Source organism: Capra hircus, chromosome 13 (genome assembly GCF_001704415.2).
Source record: "Capra hircus breed San Clemente chromosome 13, ASM170441v1, whole genome shotgun sequence".
NCBI lineage: Eukaryota > Metazoa > Chordata > Mammalia > Artiodactyla > Bovidae > Capra > Capra hircus.
Window position 1 is genome coordinate 31,102,335 of NC_030820.1, and position 27,052 is coordinate 31,129,386.

At 39.3% G+C, this 27,052-nt stretch overlaps 1 protein-coding gene across 1 annotated transcript in view; it reads right to left on the reverse strand.

Annotated features, from left to right (window-relative positions):
• The window catches only part of ST8SIA6 (ST8 alpha-N-acetyl-neuraminide alpha-2,8-sialyltransferase 6), a 137,456-nt gene continuing 111,499 nt past the window's right edge, over positions 1,096-27,052 (reverse strand). The window contains exons 5-8 of the mRNA XM_018056881.1: positions 14,256-14,400; positions 7,631-7,743; positions 3,296-3,388; positions 1,096-1,652 (exon numbers count right to left, since the gene is read on the reverse strand). Coding sequence (XP_017912370.1) covers positions 1,184-1,652; positions 3,296-3,388; positions 7,631-7,743; positions 14,256-14,400 — 820 coding nt within the window. The 3' untranslated portion in view covers positions 1,096-1,183. The remainder of the gene's footprint in view (positions 1,653-3,295; positions 3,389-7,630; positions 7,744-14,255; positions 14,401-27,052) is intronic.

Below are 27,052 nucleotides of genomic sequence, written 5' to 3' on the forward strand. Positions count from 1 at the left end.
CTTTCCTTGCTGAGAATTAAGTTTCTCTGGGCTTTAGTTTTTACGACTTTCCTGTGAAATCAATCAGCTTGGTATTATTCCCATTTCACAGATGTAGGTCCAACCCACCACCCCCACGCGCTATATATCCCACCATCACGTGGAAGTTTGCGGGGCAAAGACCATGATTTACCCTCAAATAACTTCAATTGGAATCAAGGGGATTCCTAGATTCTTCTTCATTTGGTGAAGACTTCCTCCTTTACTAGGTTTAATTCAGAAACTACCTCTTCTCTGAAATAGATTTCATTGAAATCAATTGAATCATTCTTGTTTCATTCCTCACAGTACTGTCTCCTCAAAGCTTTCGTGAACATTGAGCACAATGTGTTTACAAAATTCACATCAATGTGTTTATGAAACACACATCTCTTCCTTCCTGCAGGCCTTAAGTCATTTTTACATCTCTCTCACAGAGCTTAGGAAAGGGTCAGCATGAAGCAGCTGTTCCCCACAGACAAGACAACAGGTATGAAAAATTGTAACTGCCCTTGAAGTAGTAAATATAGGTATGTTAAAGAGTGATTTTTAAATGTAAAAGAGGAAAAGAATTGGCCTAAATCCAACCACTACATCAGTGTGGCTCAAGACACAAGTGAATGTAATTAGAAGCATAAGGACTTCATTCCTGAATAACGAAAGGCTTTTTGTTTAAGTAAACAGTTTTCTTATATGTACTTTTTAAGTTAGGAAGAAAGGCGGGAATGATTTTATGGATAACAGAGGTTCCTGCCAGAGAAAGAATTCCAGTGGATATTTGGCAACTCAGCTGTTCTCTCCAAAAAGAGTCTTCAAGACAGCCTACCTTTTATTATGTCTGGTGAGGGTGAAAATGGTAAATATCAACCAAGAAATATTCTTAGAGTCCCTACCTCACACCAAATACTTGCCAAAAGATTTCATAGATTATCACATTTTTCTAATATGAGTTAGATATCATGATGCCCATTTTACAGGAAGAGAAGCTGAAGATTAGAACAATTAAATGAGTTGCTAAGGTTGCAAACATAGTGTGGAGCATGGAGCCAACCAAATTTTGGGACTCTTCCTATGAAACACTACAACCATCTCTCTCGGTGTTTGGGAATATTGTTACTCACCAACTGCATTATGTGAACATGATGCCCATTTAAAGGCATTTGGTTCAGGCTGTTTCACATTTGCTAAACTGTAACTTGAGGATGCCTTTCACGTGAAGCTGGAGAATTTGTCTATACTCTTTGGGCATCTCATGGAAACCGCGTTTAGGTAACTTATTGTCGTAGTAGTGATGGCTGACAGGCATGTTCTCTCCAGTTCTAGAGAAGGGCCAGAATCCATACAGCTTCACGTTCTCACACAGCTCGACCGCCACACTTGTGATCATCAAGCCAGAGGACAGGCGATACTCCGTCACACCTTTAGTCCTCCAGAAGAGTGCAAGGTTTTTCAGGTACTTGGGATGGAAAAATAAAGCCTTTTGTCTTGCTTTAGATTCCTTCAGTGTGTAGTACACTTTAAAAGAGGCCACGGTATTGGCCCTGAAGGAAAACGCAGGCAGAAGAACGAAAGCATCTCCATAGGCTGCAACGTCCTCCAGAAATATTGCTTTCTTTTCCTTTAAGTTCCCATATCTGCCAAATTTTTAAAACATTGTGATTTTAACAATAATCATCAAAGGAACAGTTTGGGTAACATGAAGCTGAATTCACCACTGACCAAAAAACAGAACCAGTTATGTCACTGTATATAAAAGAGACAAACTGAAGATTCAGAGAAATTCAGGTTAAGTAAGCATCTTATATAATAAATATCAAGGGTTAGGTCTTCATTTCTTTCTTGGCGTATCTATTCTTTCATTTCTACCTTCTTACAGAGCAATATCCTTGCTGGACATACATTTTTAAAAATTATTTTATCTTCAAACTCAGTAATTTTTTTCTGAGGTTGCTTTTTAATGCTGAAACATCTTCCAAATGTATCAGACTGATACATTTTCTCAAACACAGCACACTCTTAAAATATCTATACATTTTTTAAAAATTCATTGAGGTGTATGCAAGTATACATATTATTATAAAATAACAATTTCCTTTAAAACAGCAGTCCCCAACCTTTTTGGCACCAGGGATTGGTTTCACAGAAGATAATTTTTCCATGAACTGGGGGGTGGGGGTGGTTTGGGGATGATTCAAGTGTAGTATCTTTATCGTGTACTTTATTTCTATTATTATTATATGACTTCCACCTCAGATCATTAGGCATTAGATCCCAGAGGCTGGGGATCTCTGGTTTAGAAAACCTAAAATATCTATATGCACACACACACACACACACATATGCTTTTAAATTTCCTCCATGGACTGTGATAGCTCTATGTGTTTAATTTAAATAATGCCTCAGTAAATACATTGGTATACCTAAGTGCATGTGTTTAGAAAATAAACTTTGGGGAGACGGGTACAATATGTTATATTCTCTTAAGTCATACTAGAACTATTTGGGGGATATATTCTACTAACAACAATAACTAATCACTTTGGATGAAAACAACTGAATTAAACTAAGTATGGGATTTTGGGGCTTCCATGGTGGCTCAGACAGTAAAGAATCTCCCTGCAATGCAGGAGACCTGGGTTTGACCCCTGGATCAGAAATACCCCCTGAAGAAGGGAATGGCTACCCACTCCAGTATTCTTGCCTGGAGAATCCCATGGCCAGAGGAGCGTGGCAAGCTACAGTCCATGGGGTCGCAAAGAGTCAGACACGACTGAGAAACTAACACTTTCACTTTTAATGGGATTTTTACTAAACAGCCAATATTTCATAGTAGTGACATTGTGGAAAATAAAATATGGGAATTATTTTTTAGTAATAAACTGCCCAAAGTACCCTGACAATTTTGTCAGGTTCTCCTAAGGCTTACTCTCTGAAGCTTCTAAGTAGACTAAGTTTTTTCAAGAAAGTTTTATCAAGACAAAATAGTAACATTGAAATTCTGGAAGGAAATAATTTTTTAAAAACTTCAGTACTGGTGAAAAACATGAAGAGATAAGTAAGTTCTAATTTGATTAGCAACCCTTGACTTATGACATTAGAAGTACAACTGGACATACCCCTTAGGAGCCCAACCTAAATTACTAATATATTCTTATGTATTTTCCTTACAAAGCCATTCCAGTCAGTCTCAGCAGCAAGATTAGGGCTCAGACTAAGAAACAGGTTAAATAATAAAAAAAAATGGTCTTGAACAGTTATGTAACTTGGAGGGACTTACCTTAGCTTTATAATACTAGGATTTAGAGTCACCAGGTTGGTTTTAGTGCCAACATCATTGGTAACATTTCCTGTGGTTGGGGGGAGATTACACCTGAAATTTGAAAAAAAAATATTCTCAAAATATAACTTTCAAAAAAAAGTACATCCACACATATGCATGTGACCATTCTCATTTTATTGGAGAAAATTACTGCTGTAAATAGAGTCTCAGAATTCATCTGATTTCCATTGAAAACATTTAATAAGTACAGAATTCAGACAGGTTCGATTCCTGGGTTGGGAAGACCCCTTGGAGAAGGAAATGGCAACCTACTCCAATATTCTTGCTGGAAAATCCTATTGCCTGGCAGGCTATAGTCTATGGGGTTACAAAAGAGTCGGACATGACTTAGCAACTACACAACAACAGCAACAAACTCTTAGTTGGCATTTAAATATTGGATAAAACATAAGGCTCTGATAAATGCTTTCAGTGACAAAACTAGAAGTGACAATTACACCTAGCCTAGCATTTGAAGAGTTCACAATCCTTTTATTTAAATTATTTATATTAATTAGATTCCCATGGTGGTCAGTTCAGTTCAGTTACTCAATCGTGTCCGACTCTGCGACCCCATGGACCATGCATGCCAGACTTCCCTGTGCATCACCAACTCCTGGAGCTTGCTCAAACTCTTGTCCATTGAGTCGGTGATGCCATCCAACCACCTCATCTTCTGTTGTCCTCTTCTCCTGCCTTCAATCTTCCCCAGCATCAGAGTCTTTTTCAATGAGTCAGTTCTTCACATCAGGTGGCCAAAGTATTGGGGCTTCAGCTTCAGCATCAGTCCTTCCAATGAATATTCAGGACTGATTTCCTTTAGGTTTGACTGGTTTGATCTCCTTGAGGCCCAAGGGACTCTCAAAAGTCTTCTCCAACACCACAGTTCAAAAGCATCAGTTCTTCGGCACTCAGCTTTCTTTATGGTCCAGATCTCACATCCATACATGACTACTAAAAAAACCGAAACTTTGACTAGATGGACTTCTGTTGGCAAAGTAATGTCTCTGCTTTTTAATATGCTATCTAGGTTGGTCATAGCTTTTCTTCCAAGGAGTAAGCATCTTTTAATTTCATGGCTGCAGTCATCATCTGCAGTGATTTTGGAGCCCAAGAAAAATAAAGTCTCTCACTGTTTCCATTGATACCCATCTATTTGCCATGAAGTGATGAGACTAGATGCCATGATCTTAGTTTTTTGAATGTTGAATTTTAAGCCAGCTTTTTCACTCTCCTATTTCACTTTCATCAAGAGACTCCTCAATTCCTCTTCACTTTCTGCCATCAGGGAGGTGGCATCTGCATATCTGAAGTTACTGACATTTCCCTCTGCAATCTTGACTCCAGCTTTTGCTTCATTCAGCCTGGCATTGTGCACGATGTACTCTGCACATAAGTTAAATAAACAGGTTGACAATATATAGCTGTTACATACTCCTTTCCCAATTTGGAACCAGTTTGTTGCTCCACATCTGTTTCTAACTGTTGCTTCTTGACCTGTATACAGATTTCTCAGGAGGCAGGTAAGGTGGTCTGGTATCCCCACATCTTTAAGAATTTTTCAGTTTGCTGTGATTCACACAGTTAAAGGCTTTTGCGTAGTCAATAAAGCACAAGTAGATGTTTTTGTGGAACTCTCTTGCTTTTTCAATAACCCAGCGGAGGTTGGCAATTGGATCTCTGGTTCTCTGCCTTTTCTAAACGCAGCTTGAACATCTGGAAGTTCTCAGTTCATGTACTGTTGAAGCCCTGCTTGGAGAATTTTGAGCATTACTTTGCTAGCATGTGAAACGAGTGCAACTGTGCAGTCATTTGAATATTCTTTGGCATTTCCTTTCTTTGGGATTGGAATGAAAACTGACCTTTCCCAGTCCTGTGGCCACTGCTGAGTTGTCCAAATTTGCTGGCACATTGAGTACAGCACTTTCACAGCATCATCTTTTAGGATTTGATATGGCTCAGCTGGAATTCCATCACCTCCACTAGCTTTGTTCATAGTGGTGTCTCCTAAGGCCCACTTGACTTCAGACTTCAGGATATCTGGTTCTAGGTGAGTGATCACACCACTGGGGTTATCTGGGTCATTAAGATCTCTTTAGTATAGTTCTTCTGTGTATTCTTGCCACGTTTTCTTAATATCTTTGGCTTCTGTTAGGTATCATTGTCAATTTACAAATTTTTAAAAATTGAGGCATTGTCATTATGGTTATAATGTCTGCCAGAAGCAAAATGTATATAAAAAATTAAAAAATTTCCTGATTCCCATATGGATAGTTTTTCCACCAAATTAAGCTGTTAATAAATAAAGCTCTAATGTTCTTATAATGATGGTTTCATATTGATGTTCTCATCCTCTTTTGAGTACTAATTGGTCTTTAAATTGGAAAACAAATTAAGAATTGTAATTTTGAGTAAGCATATTCTTTTCACAAAAAAAGGGAAAGTTGGTTACGACTCCCTAAGTATCATTTACAGAATTTCAAGTAGACCATTTCTTTAAAGCTATACATACAAAGGGAGCATCTCTGAGGAAAGCTGTTTAAACTTGACTGTGTTCTGTAATGCTCCTGAGATTAAAATAATCTATTTCATCCTCTGTGAAATATATGAATAAATGAAACATGTACTCACTGATAAAAAAGATACATCCTAAAACAAAGATGGTACTTTTGAAGAAACAAATATTAATCATAGATAACAGGCCACAGAAATATCTTCATTAGTGGACTTCCTGTAACAAATCTACTTTCCAGAACATAACTACTTCATATCCTTTTGAAGACTCAACAATGATTTCTAATATTACATCACTGGAGACCCATAGGGGAAACATTGTATATTGCATATGTAAACTACAGTGAAGCCACTCAACACCTATTCTTGCTCCTTACACTTTTAATTGACAGCTCCAAATCTTCTGAAATGAAAAGTAATCACAAGCAGTTTCCAGATGGTTTTATAAACTATAAAACATGCATTGCCAAAATTAATATAGGCTTAAACATTAAATAAATTTTAATGACATCAACTATGTATAGCCCCCATCTGACCTTTCTGTTTGGAAGGCTAACTCCAAAAGTATTGAAGTTAGTATTAATATTCAGAAAAAAAAATTTTTTTAAGTATTTCTATTCAGAAAAATACCTGCCATCAGCAAATGCAGAATCTAGAATATATACGTTTATTTCAGAGTTATAAATTAAGTAGCTGCTGTTGAGTTTTTCTGCTTGTTAAACCTAAACTTGTATTTCTTATACCTGCTATAAAGTAAAATGGATATTTAGGCATAATATTCACCCCACATGTTTTGGGAATTTTCAGTCTATAAAAAGTCTATTATGAGAAGAATTATCTATTTCCCCCCTGGCTTTTCCATACTGAGTACTTTAACAAAATGGCTAAATCATGCAGGTATTCACCATTTCCACATTCATCATAAGGAACACAATAATTGTTGGACTGCCAGGTCTGTTCTGTCATTACTTTCAGCATAAAATTCTAAATGAGATTAAAGTGAGGGGGAGCTCCTGATTCAAAATTGTGTTTCCTTTTCATGTGTTATTAAAAAGGGCAGCATTAAATCAATAAAGATCAAAGGATCTTCCTCTGATGCATGCAATCAGCGCTCATGAAATAGGAAGAAACAGATTTCAACTTTATGAAAAGGTACATTTCAATTGAAATCCATCCTCACAAGGATGAATCATCTTTCCATCATGTTCTGAAAGTGGAGATGCTCTCTGGTTTGTCTTATTAGTTCAGAAACACATAGAAACCACTTTTGCTTCTGTTTTTGGCAAGCTAGCTTGTACTGAGATATGAAAGATCAGAATTTTACAAGCCACATTTTCCCCCCTTAAATTTCAGGCCAGAAACCTAAATAAACAATGATGCTGTATGGCTATACAAAATTGAAGTCAGCATTTTCACAAGTATTACTTGAAAACAAAGTTTTCTTGAAATGCTGTTTAAGAAAAAAAAAAAAAAGTTATCCTTGATACACTGAAGTCTCTGACAAGTCCTTCAGTGAAGATCCTCTTTCACCATGATTTCATACAGGGTTTCTGGAAAGTTTAGTAAGCATAGCACAGTTTTATCCTTTTGGTATCAACATTCAAAGGAATTCATGATCCATTTAACACGTCAGAAAACAAACCAGATAAATTGTAGACTTAAGCAATAAATTTCAAAGATCAAAATTTAAACAGAGTATCTTTAGAATAGTCCTTTAAAATATTCAACTGATCTTGGATTAAAAAAAAAAAAAACAGAAAGCAATCTGACAGTACTTACCTAAAAACGAAGTCAGATTTATCGATTTCAGCTCCACAGAGAGACTGATTTAGAATTCCTCCGTTTCCAACCACTGCACACTGATTAAAAGAATATCCCACAAAAGGTTGAAACTATCAACAGAAAGGGAAAAGTTGCCATAAATATCTTTAGTTTTAGGACCATAAACATCATCAGCTTAATTCAAGTAGCTGAAGTTTTACATATACTAAGGAAAGAAAAAGAACAAGAAGCAATACCATAGCATGTTAATCAACTTCTGACTAATCATAAGATATCCTGTAGGACTTCCCTGGTGGTCTAGTGGTTAAGAAACTGCCTGCCAATGCAGGGGATACAGCTTTGATCCCTGATCTGGGAAAATTTCACTTGTCATGGAGCAGCTAAGCCTGTGCACCACAACTACTGAAGCCTGCACCCTCTGGAGCCTGTGAGCTGTAACTACTGAAGCCTGTGTGCGCAAAGCCTGTGCTACACAAGACAAGCCACCGCAATGAGAAGCCCGTGCATCACAACTAGAGAGTAGCCCCCGCTTGCCGTAACTGAGAAAGCCAGGGTGAAACAATGAAGATACACAGCACAGCCAAAAATAAATAAAGAAATAAAATTAAAAAAAAAAAAGAAATCCCGTAAACCTAAGGTTCATCTTTCTTGAGAGTAATACATAGCATATCATATACAATTTAATGTAAAAATACTAAATATAATACATTTGCTTTTATTTTATTTTTTTAGTTTTACAAATAAAAATATTATTAAAATTTTTATTTTATTATTTATGTATTTATTTTAATTGGAGGTTAATTACTTTGCAATATTGTATTGGTTTTGCCATTCATCAACATGAATCCACCACGGGTGCACACGTGTTCCCCATCCTGAACCCCCCTCCCACTACCCTCCCAGTACCACTCTCTGGGTCATCCCAGTGCACCAGCCCCGAGCACCCTGTATCCTGCATCGAACCTGGACTGGCGATTCATTTCATATATGATATTATACATGTTTCAATGCCATTCTCCCAAATCATCCCACCCTCTCCCTCTCCCACAGAGTCCAAAAGACTGTTCTAGACATCTGTGTCTCTTTTCCTGTCTCACATACAGGGTCATCATAACCATCTTTCTAAATTCCATATATATGCGTTAGTATACTGTGTTGGTGTTTTTCTTTCTGACTTACTTCACTCTGTATAATAGGCTCCAGTTTCATCCACCTCATTAGAACTGATTCAAATGTATTCTTTTTAATGGCTGAGTAATACTCCATTGTGTATATGTACCACCGCTTTCTTATCCATTCATCTGCTGATGGACATCTAGGTTGCTTCCATGTCCTGGCTATTATAAACAGTGCTGCAGTGAACATTGGGGTACACGTGTCTCTTTCAATTCTGGTTTCCTTGGTGTGTATGCCCAGTAGTGGGATTGCTGGGTCATAAGGTAGTTCTATTTCGAGTTTTTTAAGGAATCTCCATACTGTTCTCCATAGTGGCTGTACTAGTTTGCATTGCCACCAACAGTGTAAGAGGGTTCCCTTTTCTCCACACCCTCTCCAGCATTTATTGCTTGTAGACTTTTGGATAGCAGCCATTCTGACTGGCGTGAAATGGTACCTCATTGTGGTTTTGATTTGCATTTCTCTGATAATGAGTGATGTTGAGCATCTTTTCATGTGTTTGTTAGCCATCCGTATGTCTTCTTTGGAGAAATGTCTATTTAGTTCTTTGGCCCATTTTTTGACTGGGTCGTTTATTTTTCTGGAGTTGAGCTTCAGGGGTTGCTTGTATATTTTTGAGATTAGTTGTTTGTCAGTTGCTTCATTTGCTATTATTTTCTCCCATTCTGAAGGCTGTCTTTTCACCTTGCTTATAGCTTCCTTTGTTGTGCAGAAGCTTTTAATTTTAATTAGGTCCCATTTGTTTATTTTTGCTTTTACTTCCAATATTCTGGGAGATGGGTCATAGAGGATCCTGTTGTGATTTATGTCAGAGAGTGTTTTGCCTATGTTCTCCTCTAGGAGTTTTATAGTTTCTGGTCTTACGCTTAGATCTTTAATGCATTTTGAGTTTATTTTTGTGTATGGTGTTAGAAAGTGTTCTAGTTTCGTTCTTTGACAAGAATGAAAAAAAGAAATCCTGTAAACCTAAGTTTCATCTTTCTTGAGAGGAATACATAGCATACCATATACAATTTAATGTAAAAATACTAAATATAATACATTTGCTTTTAAAATGTACTTTAATGTTTTTTACATCCCTTAACTAAGTAAATAAATTGAGGATGACAAAAATTCACGAGTCTTTCCGACAAACAGGACCATTTTCAGCCAAAAATAAGGCAATTATAAAGCTGCGTTAAATTCTCTATTCTTGGCCATAAAATTAAGTTAATTTAGCAAAAGTTCTCTGTGCTTCTTAAATAGTGAGATCTTCAGGCTCAGTGATGACAGGAAATTTACGCCTGCTGTCTCCATAAATGATCAGCCACAGTGCTCTGAGGAAGCCTAGTCACTTTGTGCTGATTTATTTCAAATTCATTTCCAAGACCAGCATCATTTTTGTTTCCTCCAAGGATCCAACTAGCCAATCCCTAAGGACTCTTCACTATGACCAAATCCTTCACAGTCTGAAAATAACTGGTCAATTAGACAGTGTTGTTGGCCTTTGCCAGTCACTTTCCTGGAAGTCATGCTGTGACCTTAATCAGCAGCAAGGATGCCAGCACAGACTTCCACAATACAAGGTCCCGATTCACCTGTTTTGTTTCTAGAATGCGAACGTAGGTACTTAAGGGGCAGGGAGTATGTTTATTACTTTTCAACCCCCTCATCTTTCACTGCACTTGCCCAGAGGAACATCACTTCTCAATGAATGACTGCTGGCCTAGTGGCTACCTGGGTATAACCCTCAATGTTACTTTGGAACCCGGTTGTCCCAGCTTATGGGAACCAGCTGGTAAATATTCAGGAATTTTGTCAGCTGGTTGTTAAACCAGTGGTAAATTATAATCACCACAATGGGGCTATTTACACTGCTGCTGTCAGGGAACCCTCCTGTCCGGTATACAAGCACACCCCAGGACCAGTGTGCTTCTGAGCTGCCCTACAGACAGACCCTGAGTCACCTGACTGCCCTGTGCTCCTGAGGCTGAATTGGGAGATGCCAAACAAGTGATGAGAACTATGTTTCAGCACATCTGGATTGTCCCTAAAAATGAAAAATCATATTGTACTTCTTATGTGAAAAGCACTTTTCTGAGTTGTAACTTAACACACAGAATCCATACAACACCCTTGTGAGCATTTTACAGACAAGAAGATGGAGGCATGAGTTTAAGTAATGGCTAGAGAGCAGCAGAGCTGGGATTCAAACCCAGGCAGTCTGTTTCATAGTCCACTGTCATCTTACAGATGCTCTCATTCAAGGGATAAAGGTTAACTTAAGCATGTGCCTTGGGACTTCCCTGATTGTTCAGCGGTTAAGAAACCACACTTTCATTGCAGGGGGCATGGGTTCAGTCCCTGGTTGGGGAACTCAGATGCCACATGCTGCTTCACATGGTCAAACAATTAATTAAAATAAATTTTAAAAAAATGATGTGCCTTATTTCCCTGTGTGGCTTTGATGCCTAGCAGAATGCCTGGCTCTTTAATGAATGGTTCTCACATACCGCTGATTATTGCAAGTCACTGAACTTCTATTAACAGCTGTTTTCAGACAGTATTTACTAAACAATACCACAGTAAATTCTGAACTTTACAGATAGGGTGGAATGTAAATAGGCTCTTTATGGTACAACAGAAGAGATTACTGAGAGGAACCTATCTCCAATTAAGCACTTAATATAATGAACATTTTTCTCTGGTTTCTTGGTCAACTAGGAAGAAAAAAAAATCCATGTTTTGAGATCTCATGTTCAGTAAGAGATTAAATAAATGAAAATTTCAATGTCCTTTAAACCTCCTAATAAAATGCATCTTTGGGCAACTCAGCAGTCTGCTTGTTGCTCATTCCAATTGTCAACCAACTTTGGGGACTTCCCTGGTCGCCCAGTGGTTACTTCCACTGCAGGGGGGCATGGGTTTGATCCCTGGTCAGGGAACTGAGATCCTGCATGCCTTCGCAGTGTGACCAAAATTAAGTAAAATAAAATGAAATGGAGAAACAACAACAACAAAAAGAAAACCAACTTTGTTGTTTGTTTTCAAGTTACTTGGCAGAGTTTTTGGAGAAAGTGACTTTACAACATTTCATCAAAAGCATCTAACGCTGCGGTTTGTTCACTGTGTGCCTGGCAGAACATAGCAGGGTGGGAGTGCAGAAAGCAACTTTGGATGCTGTGTCCATGGATGGGATGTTGAAGAAACACAGAAAAGTGAGTTCACTTTGCAGTTGCTACTGTATTAACTTCAGAATTTCCTCCCCTCAGTTTTAAAAAGTCAGCATCAATTTGGAAAATGGATGCTGTTGTTAATCTCATCCAGAATTATCAAGCTTATGTTAAGTTATTCTTTTCAAGGTGCCAATTAGAAGCAAAAAATACCTGTTGTTCCTCTGTTCTGGCCAGCCTAAAGCAAGGAAAACACTAGAAAAAATGGCATTGGTTGAAAGAGTTGCTCTCTGTGGACCTCCCCAAGGGCTTCTCTGATAAGGGATATAAATATTCTTTGAAAGTGAAAGTGTCAGTCACTCAGTCATGTCCGACCTTTTGTGACCCCAAAGACTGTAGGCTCCTCTGTCCATGGAATTCTCCAGGCAAGAATACTCCAGGGGATCTTCCTGACCCAGGGATCAAACCTGGGTCTTCTGTATTGCAGGCAGATTCTTGACCACTGAGCCATCTTTCAGTTCAGTTCAGTTCAGTTGCTCAGTCATGTCCGACTCTTTGCGACCCCATGAATCGCAGCACGCCAGGCCTCCCTGTCCATCACCAACTCCTGGAGTTCACTCAGACTCACGTCCATCGAGTCTGTGATGCCATTCAGCCATCCCATCCTCGGTCGTCCCCTTCTCCTCCTGCCCCCAATCCCTCCCAGCATCAGAGTCTTTTCTAATAAGTCAACTCTTTGCATGAGGTGTCCAAAGTACTGGAGCTTCAGCTTAAGCATCATTCCTTCCAAAGAAATCCCAGGGTTGATCTCCTTCAGAATGGACTGGTTGGATCTCCTTGCAGTCCAAGGGACTCTCAAGAGTCTTCTCCAACACCACAGCTGAAACGCATCAATTCTTCGGCGCTCAGCCTTCTTCACAGTCCAACTCTCTCACATCCATACATAACTACAGAAGAAACCATAGCCTTGACTAGATGGACCTTAGTCGGCAAAGTAATGTCTCTGCTTTTGAATATACTATCTAGTTTGGTCATAACTTTTCTTCCAAGGAGTAAGCATCTTTTAATTTCATGGCTTGCTATCATTTTAGCTATTGGTAATTTCAATGAATCATGAGGGGGTTTTCAGAATGCTGTATGAATTGGTCACCATTCCCGTCCAGAAAATGTGCAATATTTTTTCTCTAACATTTTATATTGATTTTATTCATTCCCAGAAAATTATACTTTCCTTTAATTGTAATCTTTTTTGAAAAAAACTGGAACAACTTACATAACAATAAAACAATCGAAAGAAGTCAAATGTCCCACATAATGGAATTAATTGTAAGAACTGAATAGTCTACAGTTGATAAACTGCATATATAAAGTGATCCCATTTTGACCACTTACGTGGCCTAACTGCTTTTCATCAAATCATAAAATGATGTCTGAAAGCACAGTCTATTAACAGTGGGATACTCTTCATGAGAAAAATTTCCCCCAAGTTTGGATTTATATTGTAATGATAATGTATCATTACTTAGTTTAATAAATGACAATACAATGAATGCATCTATGCACTGGGAAACGTTCTAGGAACTTGGGATACATCAGTGAACACACTAGATAAAAATGCCTGACTAAGAAAAAAAGGATAAAAATTATCTTTTCTACTATTGATTTCATTGTTATATTTTTTGTTCTTATCTGTCCTTCCTTCATATCTAACTATATCACTTTTACCATTTGTTTTTATGGTCATCTTTGTCAATTTGAGTTTCTTAATTATATATATTTTAAATCTTTCTCAGATTGCTTCCCACAAACTAAATTCATTTTAAATTTTAAAATTTTAAATTAAAAAAAAATCCCTGTCTAGTGGAAGCAATGTTTACTAACCAGGAACTCTAATGTATTTACGTCCCAAAGATTAGTCACATAAACCTGCAGTTCTTTGTGAAAAAATTGAGTTAGTCACCAAAACTGACAAGTGAAAGAACCAGGTAAAAAATGGTTATCTCCCCAAGTCCTAGTAATTACTATGCAGAAAGCCCAATACTTCGTCTCATACTAGGATGAGTCATGAAGACTCAAGGGCTAGAAGAGTTTATTATTTAAGATACAAATACCATTCCCTGCAGAGCCACAAGGATTCAAAACTGCCTGCTGAAAATGGACCACCGTACATATCTTACACATCAGAGTGTGGCATTTTAATGAATCAACTCCTCCATGTTTATGTTATTACTTCATCTGAGACAATGTTCACCTTAAATGGTGACACACAGAAACCACAAGAAATTTTCACTCACCACTGGCAACATATCAAAAATGTCTTCTTTAATTTGGATTTTGCTTTTACTTTCCACCTCATAGGTCATGTTGGTTCCGATGGGAGTGTTGTTTTGAGAAACAATGAAGTTTTGAACAGCATCACAGCAGGAAGCTAGTTTTGCTCTGCGAAGGATAAGGAGACAAATGAGTCACGGATTAAGATTAAGAAATCCAAAATAGAGATGAGGATGGAAAATGCAGAAGAGAATTTTGCCATATTGACTTTCAGAGAGAAGATACCTCATTCACAAAGTATCTTCATTTTTATCTCATTCCATTCTAACTGGCCCTGGATGGGGCAAGGATAAAATAGCAAAGAACACTAATGTACTTACACTCAGGTAAGGACTGAGTCACCCACAAGAAATACTGAGTATATAGTGGTTTATATATAAAGACTTGGGACTTCTCTGGTGGTCCAGTGGTAAAGAATCCACCCGCCAATGCAGTGAACATGGATTCGAGCCCTGCTCCAGAAAGATCCCACATGCCGTAGAACAACTAAGTCGGTGTGCCCCAAGTATTGAGCTGTGCTCTAGAATCCAGGAGCCACAACTACTGACCCCACGTGCCCTAGAGCCCGTGCTCTGCAACAAAAGAAACCACCACATGAGGAGTCTGTGCAACGCAACTAGAGAGTGACTCCCACTTGCCTCAACTAGAAAAAGTCCTTGCACAGCAACAAAGACCCAGTGCTGCCAAAAATAATTAAGTAAGTAAATAAATATATAAAATAAATATAAAGACTTCTTTCTCATGATAATGTTGTAACAACAAAAAGAAAATGATAGAATACTTTCTAATTATTTTATTAAAAAGTATAGAAATCAAATTAAGACCAGTATCATGCACCATCACCAAAGCAATACGTAATCATTTATTACAAGACAATTTCAACAAAAGGAAGCACCATTCAACAGTGATTTTTTTCAAGTTTCATTGAAGTATAATTCACAAATACAGGGAATTCCTGGTGGTCCAGTGGTTAGCACATTATGGCAGAGGGCCTGGGTTCAATCTCTTGGTCAGGGAATAAGATCCTACAAGCCATGCAGTGTGGCCAAAAAAAAAGAGAAAAATGTCACAAATGTGAATTGTTTATGTTTATGTTTTGATACTCACACATATTGTACAGTCATCACCATAATCAAACTAATCAACATATCCCATCACTCCACATAGTTATCTTTCTTTTTTTTTATGGTAAGAATACTTGAGATTTACCTTTTTAGAAAATCACAAGTATACAATACAGTACAGTTAATCATAACTGCACTGATGCACATTAATAGAGTGAATTTTTAAGGGAGGCGAATTTAAAGCTGCCATTCTTTAGAGAAAGTTTAGAGTAATTTAGAGCCAAGTAATGTCTGTTAACTGTTCCAGTGGAGTGACACCTTACTGCCAGAATGCAGACCCAGAAAGGTCCTTCCAGGGATCATCCGAGTTTACCCCCAACTTCTGGCAGGTGAATCTAGAACCACTCAGAATTTACATTTTGCAAGTGTAATTCTCCAGAGATGTAGATTCCATATAATCTCTTGATCATAATTTCACAACCTTGAAGTTAAGAGACTCTGACATTTGCACAAATGAACTCTCTTCTCTTAAATCCACTTCTCTGGTTAGTTTCTCACAGAATCTTTCCATAAAAACACTTCATGTAAATGCATTTAGAGAATTTCCTCTTCTCTCAGATTTTTTCCGTAAGACTGGTTTTCACTAAAGTCATCTTGTTCATCTTTAAACCTTTACATATTTCTCTGTTTACTTAAAAATATATATTGTAGTTGGGTCCTATCATAGCACAAGGAACAGTGAATACTCAGTGGGTATTGATACCCTAGATTCCCAACTGGTTCTTCAATACTGCACATTTTTTAATTGGTTTTTGGTCCTGAAGGGTATACTTTTATATATGTTCCTACTGAACTTGGTTCTTTTGAAAAAATACAACACTCTGGTCTATCATGGTCATTAAAAAAATATTTATTCATTTATTTGACTGTATCAGGTCTTAATTGCAGCACATGGTATCTTTAGTTGTGGCAGGTGGGATTTAAGTTCTTTGACCGGGGATGGGATCGAACCTGTGTCCCCTGAATTGCAAAGTGAATTCTTAACCACTGGACCATCAGGGAAGTCCTGTTTATTTTGAATCACATTCCAGTCATCTTGGATTCCAATAACTTTCAGGGTATGAAAAGTCAGTGCTATGATATTATTTGAACCGTAAAAATCAAGATTTTCAAATGAATTCTTATAAGTCAGCTTATCTTATTAAAATAGTATCCCTCTCTGTACTTCAGAACCTACCATTTCTAAAAGCGAGATCATGGAGAACAACAAAAGAAAACATTGAAAATGAAATGATGTGTCATCAAAACCATGATAGTAAGTATTTTTAATGATAAATTTAATTTCATAACAATTCATGTGACATACTGCAAACTCAGAAATCCTTATGTGTTTATAATTTTAAATATCTCTTACAAAACACGTTGAGAGAGGCAGTAGAATAGATTCTCAGGTACTGTCTACAAGTAATTTAATTTCTCTAAGGCTATCTGGTGCTTGGAAGAATATTGCATCAGTTCAGCTCAGTTCAGTTGCTCAGTCGTGTCCGACTCTTTGCGACCCCATGAATCGCAGCACGCCAGGACTCCCTGTCTATCACCAACTCCTGGAGTTCACTCAGACTCACGTCCATCGAGTCAGTGATGCCATCCAGCCATCTCATCCTCGGTCGTCCCCTTCTCCTGCCCCCAATCCCTCCCAGCATTAGAGTCTTTTCCAATGAGTCAACTCTTCGCATGAGGTGGCCAAAGTACTGGAGTTTCAGCTTTAGCATCATTCCTTCCAAAGAAATCCCAGGGCTGATCTCCTTCAGAATGGACTGGTTGGATCTCCTTGCATCACACACACTCAAAAGCACTAAGCAGAGTACCCTTTGTGGGATTTTAAACAGTTTTTTTCTGGGAGTTCCCTGGTGGGCTACCAGTTAGGATTCAGTGCCTTCATTGCTGTGGCCTGGGTTCAATCCATTGCTGAGAAACTACAAGCCATAATTTTTTTTTTTCTAATTTTCTGAAATTATATTCTCAATTATAAAATTTTCAAATCCACAGGAAATTTGAAAGAACTGGACAATGCTCATTTGAAAAATGACCAGATAGACTTCACAAGTAATTTTTTTTACTGTATTTTCCTTAATGTGTATTTACTCATCAATTCACTTTTGCTGTTACCGATATTACAATTCAAAGTAAATTAAAGGTATCAGTACACTTCAGCCCTAAATACTTCAGCATGTATAACATTATTATGTATTTGGGGGTAGAATTTACATACAATAAAATCCCAAATGTATTCAGTGAGTTTTGAGAAGTGCAGAGACCCCTGTAACCCAATCCTCTATTAAGATATAGAATATTACCAATTCTACCAAACAATTCCTCAAACTCTTCCTAGTCCACCTCCAGCCCAACCCCACCTCAAGGCAACCCCATTCTTGATCTTTTTTTTTTAACCAAACATTAGTTTTGCCTGTTCCAGAATTTATATAAGCATAATCATAATAATACAACATTTTAAACCAACTGTACTCTAATAAAAATTTTTGTATTTAATTAATTTAAAATATCATATCATATATACACTTTTGTGTAAGGCTTCTTTCACTTGGTATAAATGATTCTGCCATTCATGTATGTTGCTGTGTATGTTGGTAACTTGTCCCTTTTTATTGCTTGAGTCATTTTCCATTGTCTGAATGTACCAGAATCGATTTAGCCATTCCTTTCTTGCACTTTTAAAGAAATCACTATCAAAAATCAATGTTAATTTTGTTGTGTAGCAGAAACTACAATAACACAACATTGTAAAGCAATTATACTCCAATGAAAAAATAAAAATAAAAAAGAAGGGGAAAAACCAATGTTAAACACCTAAACATTCATAATAACTTCCCAGGAAAAACATCAGAATAATTATCCAAAATATCATTTTTGTAGCCTATGTTGGATCACTTACTAATGTGACACTTTAAGCCTTTATATTCAGTGGCAGAATTATAAATTTATGCTCTTTGTCATTTCCCAGTTCATCCACAAGGTAAAGATCCCTGTAACAGCCAGTGCTAGTATAGAGCTGAGATGCTTAGAACAAACAAAACAAAATAAAATTTTATTTCTGCTATTCCATTTTCCATCATTCCTAAAAACAAAGTCAATTCTAATCCTTGGTGACTCCAAAGTCAACCTGATGCACTCACAATAATGAGTGTGGCAATTTCCCCCTTTATGTATAAAAAGAACAAAAGACATTAAGAAATAAAGGACACTGATGGTATTACCTGGATGTGATGGTGAATTTCATCGTCAACTTAACTGAGCCAAGTTGCTCAGAGAACTGGCAAAACTATTTTGGGGGGGTGTCTGTGAGAGTGTTTCAGGAATGGATTAGCATTTGAACCCTCAGACAAAGTCAAAAAGCTCACCCTTTCCAATGCATAGTAAATATTCAGCCAGATTGACATTCACAAACCCATCCCTGTAAAGCACTGTACTTTCCAGAGCATTGCACATTTAGTATGACATCTGATTCCCACAAAAACCAAGAAGGTAGAACATATAATTATTCCTATTTTAGAGATGAGAAAACAGGAGTTCAGAGTTTATTGTGATAGGACTGAGGTTGTTACCTTACGTTAACTTACATTTTCTGACATTCACTTCTCTGCAATTTACATTAGAATACATTGGGTGGGTAATGCTTGACTTTGAGCTTTTTCCATTAGGATGCTTTCCAGAATGGCACCAAACAACACAGTGGCTCCCAAAATAATGCTGGTAGCACCTCGCTGACAACCTGTCCAGACATAACTCAAAGGCTGCAAAAAATTTTACATGTGAATGCTTCAAACCCTCTATTAACTGAGACATTCAAGGTTCTTGTTTTATACAGAGGGTGTCCATGGTCCCCGATGGATGGGATCAAGGTTATCAAGTGGTCCAGACACTATGTCCCAGAATTTAACAGAAAAGAAACCCCTGGCTTGAGATGATCTAATCCTGCTCTGTCATGCTTTCAGCAACTTTATCCACACAATCCAGTTCCAAAAAGAAATCTACTCCCTTCCACCTCCAGGAAAAGACTGGAGACTCTCTATACTGCACAGATTTCCAGATCTAGAAACAGTTTACTTCCTTTCAGAGTGCTTCACTCTTGAGAGAGTCAATTCCTAGACAAGTTGCTAAGAAGTCCAGGGTCCCTAAGGAGAAGAAAGGGATTCTGGGCTCTTGAGGAGGAGATTGGAATCTGGAGTTCTCAAGGAAGAGAAAAGGACAATTTTTTTTTTTTTCTTTAAGCCCAGAGCTGATGACTGCACAACAAAACAACTTCTCTTGCTCAAGGATATGCTTTTCTTTAAACTCCATACCAGTGATTATATAAGGACAATGTATCCTGCTTGAGGACATGTTTCTCCTTCTTGAGAACCTTCTGACTAATCCTGTCACCTTAAAATGTATATTATAGGAGTGGGTCTGGTAAGATCTTTCTATTATTAGTTCTAATCCTGTTATCTTAAAATGTTTATTGTGGGAGTGGGTCTGTTAAGAGCTTTACAGCCTTGAGACATTCTTTTGATTTATTGTTAATAACCAATTGAAAAGTATATAGTAAAAGTATATAAGACTAGCAAAGGGAGCACTCTCCGTGCCCCTTCTGATGTCTATGTCAGAAGCTCTCTCTGTCCCTTTTTATACTTTAATAAAACTTTGCTATACAAAAGCTCTTGAGTGATCAAGCCTGGTCCCTGGTCCTGAAGCTAAATCTTCTTCAGAGATCACAAATCTGAAATAGTTCACCATAAGCTAGCACTCTCAAGAAGTAGGCTGCTCAAGGCTTAATACTTTTAGCCTTGACCTATAAAGGTGGAATGCAGAGTTCCAAAGAATAGCAAGAAGAAATAAGAAAGGCCTCCTCAGTGATCAATGCAAAGAAATAGAGGAAAACAACAGAATGGGAAAGACTAGAGATCTCTTTGAGAAAATTAGAGATACCAAGGGAACACTTCATGCAAAGATGGGCTCGATAAAGGACAGAAATGGTATGGACCTAACAGAAGCAGAAGATATTAAGAAGAGGTGGCTAGAATACACAGAAGAACTGTACAAAAAAGATCTTCATGACCAAGATAATCACGATGGTGTGATCACTCACCTAGAGCCAGACATCCTGGAATGTGAAGTCAAGTGGGCCTTAGAAAGCAACACTATGAACAAAGCTAGTGGAGGTGATGGCATTCCAGCTGAGCTATTTCAAATCCTGAAAGATGATGCTATGAAAGTGCTGCACTCAATATGCCAGCAAACTTGGAAAACTCCGCAGTGGCCATAGGACTGGAAAAGGTCAGTTTTCATTCCAATCCCAAAGAAAGGCAATGCCAAAGAATGCTGAAACTACCGCACAATTGCACTCATCTCGCATGCTAGTAAAGTAATGCTCAAAATTCTCCAAGCCAGGCTTCAGCAATACGTGAACTGTGAACTTCCAGATGTTCAAGCTGGTTTTAGAAAAGGCAGAGGAACCAGAGATCAAATCGCCAGCATCTGCTGGATCACGGAAAAAGCAAGAGAGTTCCAGAAAAGCATTTATTTCTGCTTTATTGACTATGCCAAAGTCTTTGACTGTGTGAATCACAATAAACTGTCGAAAATTCTGAAAGAGACGGGAATACCAGACCACCTGACCTGCCTCCTGAGAAACCTATATGCAGGTCAGGAAGCAATAGTTAGAACTGGACATGGAACAACAGACTGGTTCCAAATTGGGAAAGGAGTACGTCAAGGCTATACATTGTCACAGTGCTTACTTAACTTATATGCAGAGTACATCATGAGAAACACTGGGCTTCAAGATTGCCAGGAGAAATATCAATAACCTCAGATATGCAGATGACACCACCCTTATGGCAGAAAGTGAAGAGGAACTAAAAAGCCTCTTGATGAAAGTGAAAGAGGAGAGTGAAAAAGTTGGCTTAAAGCTCAACATTCAGAAAACTAGGATCATGGCATCTGGCCCCATCACTTCATGGGAAATAGATGGGTAAACAGCGGAAACAGTGTCAGACTTTATTTTTTTAGGCTCCAAAATCACTGCAGATGGTGATTGCAGCCATGAAATTAAAAGACACTTACTCCTTGGAAGAAAAGTTATGACCAACCTAGATAGCATATTCAAAAGCAGAGACATTACTTTGCCAACAAAGGTCCGTCTAGTCAAGGCTATGGTTTTTCCAGTGGTCATGTATGGGTGTGAGAGTTGGACTGTGAAGAAAGCTGAACGCTGAAGAATTGATGCTTTTGAACTGTGGTGTTGGAGAAGACTCTTGAGAGTCCCTTGGACTGCAAGGAGATCCAACCAGTCCATTCTGAAGGAGATTGGCCCTGGGTGTTTTTTGGAAGGAATGATGCTGAAGCTGAAACTCCAGTACTTTGACCACCTCATGTGAAGAGTTGACTCATTGGAAAAGACTGATGCTGGGAGGGATTGGGGGTAGGAGGAGAAGGGGACGACAGAGGATGAGATGGCTGGATGGTATCACTGACTCAATGGATGTGAGTCTGAGTGAACTCCGGGAGTTGGTGATGGACAGGGAGGCCTGGAGTTTTGCAATTCATGACATCACAGAGAGTTGGACACGACTGAGTGACTGAACTGAACTGATAAAGGTGGAATCTGAAGATGTACAAGTTGCATCACAGTTGGTCTAATGAAATACTTTGGAGGCAGAGATTTTTGTTCAAATTGAAGAAATTCCTTTTTCTTTTACCACTATAGGTGCTGAGTGTTTCCTTGGTTTTCATCTTCACTTTTTTTTTCCCAGTTCATTTTGAGTCCCGGGTCAAAATTCTTTAGTTCTAAATGGGATGCTTCCCAGATTTCCATGAAATGTTAATGATGGCTTAAGGCTCACAGTGTACAAGACACTATAGGACACTCTGAATACTAACTACCTAAGTGTCCCAGCCCAGGGCTCACAGGCCTCTCTTCTGTTTATCAAACTCTCTGAGACTCCCTTAATGAGATGTGTGGCAGGCAGGGTGAGTCAGAGACTAAAGAGCTGCCCTTTTCTGGGATCCGTTCCCTAAGATTCTAATGAGGGTCCTAGGAAAAGGAGTTTTAAAACATAAGTACCTGCACAAATTCAAGGGACTTATTTACCATTCCAATCTGAGAGCACGTTTTTAAGTCCAATTTGTTCGTAAGTTCAACAAAGTTAGCCTAGGTGCCCAACTAACATGACTGGCTGTATTTTACTGTACTGTCAAAGGTTTATAATACTTTTCACACAAATAATATGTAAAAAAATAAACACAAATAGTAAATAAAAACGATTTAAATCTTACAGTACAGCATCTTGAAAAGCAAGTTGGACATGCGAACTAACTTACACGATTGAACACACAAATGCAAGTTCGTATCTCTGAAAGTTTAAAACTTGAAGGTTCGTATGTAGAGGACTTACTATAAAGAGAGACAAGTACGGCAGAGAAAGACACTGAGAAACAGAAAACAGGGCATATGGAAGCTGGGAGGAGAAAGAACATGAAACGTGCAAATTGCTGGAAGAAACTCTGGCACTGGGAGGCAGAGTGCGTGGCAGGGAACCCTGAAGAACTGCATCAGGACAAGTCTCCGAAGTAAGACAAGCGGAACAATTCCACTTCTTTCTATGGGAAAGAACAAGTCATTGAAGGTCTAGTTATGGCAAGGACACAGTGAGATCTGCCAGGGTCGTCCCCTAGCTCTAGTGGGGAGGACAGGTCAGGGGAGGGGGGATTGAATAAACTGATGTGGTCAGTTAGGAGGATATGGCAGTGACCCAGTACTGAAGATGGTCTCCAAAGATGACCACCACCAGTTCCTTCTCTTCCTAGCTTGATATTCCTCATATCAAAACTAAAATCTCAAGGCCCTTCCCTCGAATCTAGGCTGGCTCCTGTGACTCTTGTGACCAAGAGAAAACAGCACAAGTGGTGTTCTGGGTCATAAAAATCTTGGGGCTTCTGCCTCAGTCTCCTGGAACATTTAGTCTCTGGACAAGCTGTAAGAAGCACAGGTCACAAGCAAAGGGTCTCTTGCAGGTGCTATAAATGGCAGCCCTCACTGAGCTCCTACGGAAGTCAACATCAACTGCCAGCTGTGGGAGCAGGCCACTGTGGGGGTCCAGCCCAGCCCAGTCCAACCACAGACGACAAAACATATGACAGCCCTTGATGAAGAGTCCCCCAGCTCAGCCCAGTCAGCCAATGGAACCGTGAGAGAGTATGAAATCATTGCCTTAAATCAACTGCCTTTCATTTTTGTTTTTTTTCTTGGCCAAGCTACACAGCATGTGGGATCTTAGTTCCTTGACTAGGGATCAAACCTGTGCTCCCGGAAGTGGCAGCACAGAGTCTTCACTACTGGACTGCAAAGGAAGTCACAACTCATTAGTTTATAATGCAGCAACAGACAACCAGAACACCAGTTAGGTGATAACTAGAGGTAACAGTTGGAGAAGGCAATGACACCCCACTCCAGTACTCTTGCCTGGAAAATCCAATGGACGGAGGAGCCTGGTGGGCTGCAGTCTGTGGAGTTGCTAAGAGTTGGACATGACTGACTGACTTCACTTTCATTTTTCACTTTCATGCATTGGAGAAGGAAATGGCAACCCACTCCGGTGTTCTTGCCTGGAGAATCCCAGGGACAGGGGAGCCTGGTGGGCTGCCATCTATGGGGTCGCACAGAGTCGGACACAACTGAAGCAACTTAGCAGCAGTAGTAGAGGTAATAGTTGAGATCATTAGAGCAGCTCTTATCAGTTAGGGCTCTCCAGAGAAGCAGAAGCAAGAGTCAATTAACACTGCTATCTATCTATCTAGATTTATGTTAGGGAATTGACCCATGCAGTCATGGGGGCTGGCAAGTCTGAACTCTGCAGGGCCGGCTGGCAGTAGTTGATGCTGCAATCCTGAAACAGAACATCTTTTCTGGGAAATCTCAGTTTTTGCTTTTAAGGAAATCAGCTGAATGAAGGAGGCCTACTCACATTATCAAGGGTCTTTCTCTTTACTTAAAGTCAACTGCTGGTGGATGTAAAGCACACCCTCATGGCAATATCTGGATTCGTGTTTGATTAAATATTGACTGGGTACTAGAGCCTAGGCAAGGAGACAATCAAAACTAACCATCATGGTAACCCAGACCCAAGCAGTGGTGGGGAGTAGAAAGAAGGAAGTGGCTTTGAGACATAGTTGGGAGGTGAAATTGTTAAAGTCTGGTGATGGACTGCAAATGGGCACTAAAGGGAAGATGTCCAGGGTAAGGCACAGGTTTCTGATCAGGGTTACTAGAAGGAGGTGGCGCCTCCTTTGAGACAGGGAGCCCTTAAATCAAAGCAGGGTTGGGGGCGTTGCCTTTTCATAATGTGTGCATGCGTGCTAAGTCACTTCAGTCATGTCTGACTCATTGAGACCTTATGGACTGTAGCCTACCAGCTCCTCTGTTCTTGGGATTCTCAAGGCAAAAATACCATAGTGGTTTGCCATGCCTTCTTCCGGGGGATCTTCCCAACCCAGGGATCAAACCTGCATCTCTAATGTTCCCTGCATTGGCAGGTGGACTCTTTAGCACTACCTGGGAAGACCTCATAAAATGGTAACGTGTTATTGTTTTCACTCATCCCAAGTCTCATAAAGATAAAATGAGGTCACACGGCAGGAGTGGAATAAGAAGTCAGATTGAGAAAAAGTGGGGTTGCAAAGTCTTTGAAAACAGGAGAGAGACTGGACCTTCTGGCTGGCTCCCAAGGCCATTCTGAATGAGCACAAAGTGATGAGCAAACTCACCTCCCGAATCTCTCCAAGCGCCCCAGCATAGGACTGGCTCCTGACTTTTAAAAATTGTTCCATTAAAGTTAATAGCCAATTACATAAGTGTGGAAAACACAAGTTCTAAAAATACAGAATCAGCTGTAAAGATGAATGTTAAATTTTTGGAATATATTTTACTTTGCAGACCAAAAAAAAAAAAAAAAATCCAGGTCACAGTCATTATTCAATGTGTGAAGGAAATGTGAAAAATCCATTCATTTCTACTTTTATTTAGTTAGATATTTTGGAAGGGAAGTAAAAAAAAAGGAGTAAGAATTTTTTTCCTTTTCCAGACACTGTCTGATAGCATATTTAAGATTCTTAAGTAACACTCTGAACCCTATGGAGATGGAATTTTATCGTTATAAGGCTAGATCAATCAGCACCAGGGTGCTGTTCTGTAAAGCATTTCTTCAGGAAAACGGTCCCTGTATAGTTTGCACTGATACCATTTTCTTTTATGAAAGGTCTCATTATTTCATGGTCTTTAAACTTACCAAACCAAGTTTTAATGTGTGCTTCAGTGATAAGCATTGCATATGTCCAGCAAAAGGCTCCTTCCGCACAAATGGAGAGACAGTAGGAAGCCAGTTACATTCATGGTCATTTCATGAACCTGATTCATGTGGACAAACGGGCCACATATGCTCCCAGCAGCCACTGCTATGGCTGCCCTCTCAAGCACTCTCCCAGGTCAGCCCTAGCAGCTCACTGAGGAATTCATCATCTTCTGCTTTTTTGGCTTCAGCCCCAGACTCACCTTCTGTTTCTATCTGGCCTCTGGGAACTGGGCACTTGCGTTCCCGCCTTTCAGTTCAGTTCAGTCACTCAGTCATATCCAACTTTTTGCAACCCCGTGGACTGCACCACACCAGGCTTCCCTGTTCATCATCAACTCCTGGAGCTTGCTTAAACTCTTGTCCATCAAGTCGGTGATGCCATCCAACCATCTGGTCCTCTATCATCCCCTTATTCTCCTGCCTTCAATCTTTCTCAGCACCAGGGTCTTTTCCAATAGTCAGTTCTTCCCATCAGGTGGCCAAAATATTGGAGTTTCAGCATCAGTCCTTTAAATGAATATTCAGGACTGATATCCTTTAGGATTGACTGGTTGGATCTCCTTGCAGTCCAAAGGACTCTCAAGAGTCTTCTTCAACACCACAGTTCAAAAGCATCAATTCTCTGGTGCTCAGCTTTCTTTATAGTCCATTCTCACATCCATACATGACTGCTGGAAAAACCAGTTTTCACTAAACAGACCTTTGTCACAAAGTAATGTCTCTGCTTTATAATATGCTTTTTAATAATATAAAAGAGACTAGGACCTACAGTACGGAGAAGGCAATGGCACCCCACTCCAGTACTCTTGCCTGGAAAATCCCATGGACAGAGGAGCCTGGTAGGCTGCAGTCCATGGGGTCGCTGAGAGTTGGACATGACTCAGTGACTTCACTTTCACTTTTCACTTTCATGATTGGAGAAGGAAATGGCAACCCACTCCAGTGTTCTTGCCTGGAGAATCCCAGGGACGGCAGAGCCTGGTGGGCTGCCGTCTATGGGGTCGCCCAGAGTCGGACACAACTGAAGCGACTTAGCAGCAGGAGCAGCAGTAGGACCTACAGTATAGCACAGGAAACTCAACTCAATACTCTGTCAGTCAGTTCGGTTCAGTCGCTCAGTCGTGTCCGACTCTTTGCGACCCCATGAATCGCAGCACGCCAGGCCTCCCTGTCCATCACCAACTCCCGGAGTTCATTCAAACTCACGTCCATCGAGTCAGTCAAGCCATCCAGCCATCTCATCCTCTGTCGTTCCCTTCTCCTCCTGCCCCCAATCCCTCCCAGCATCAG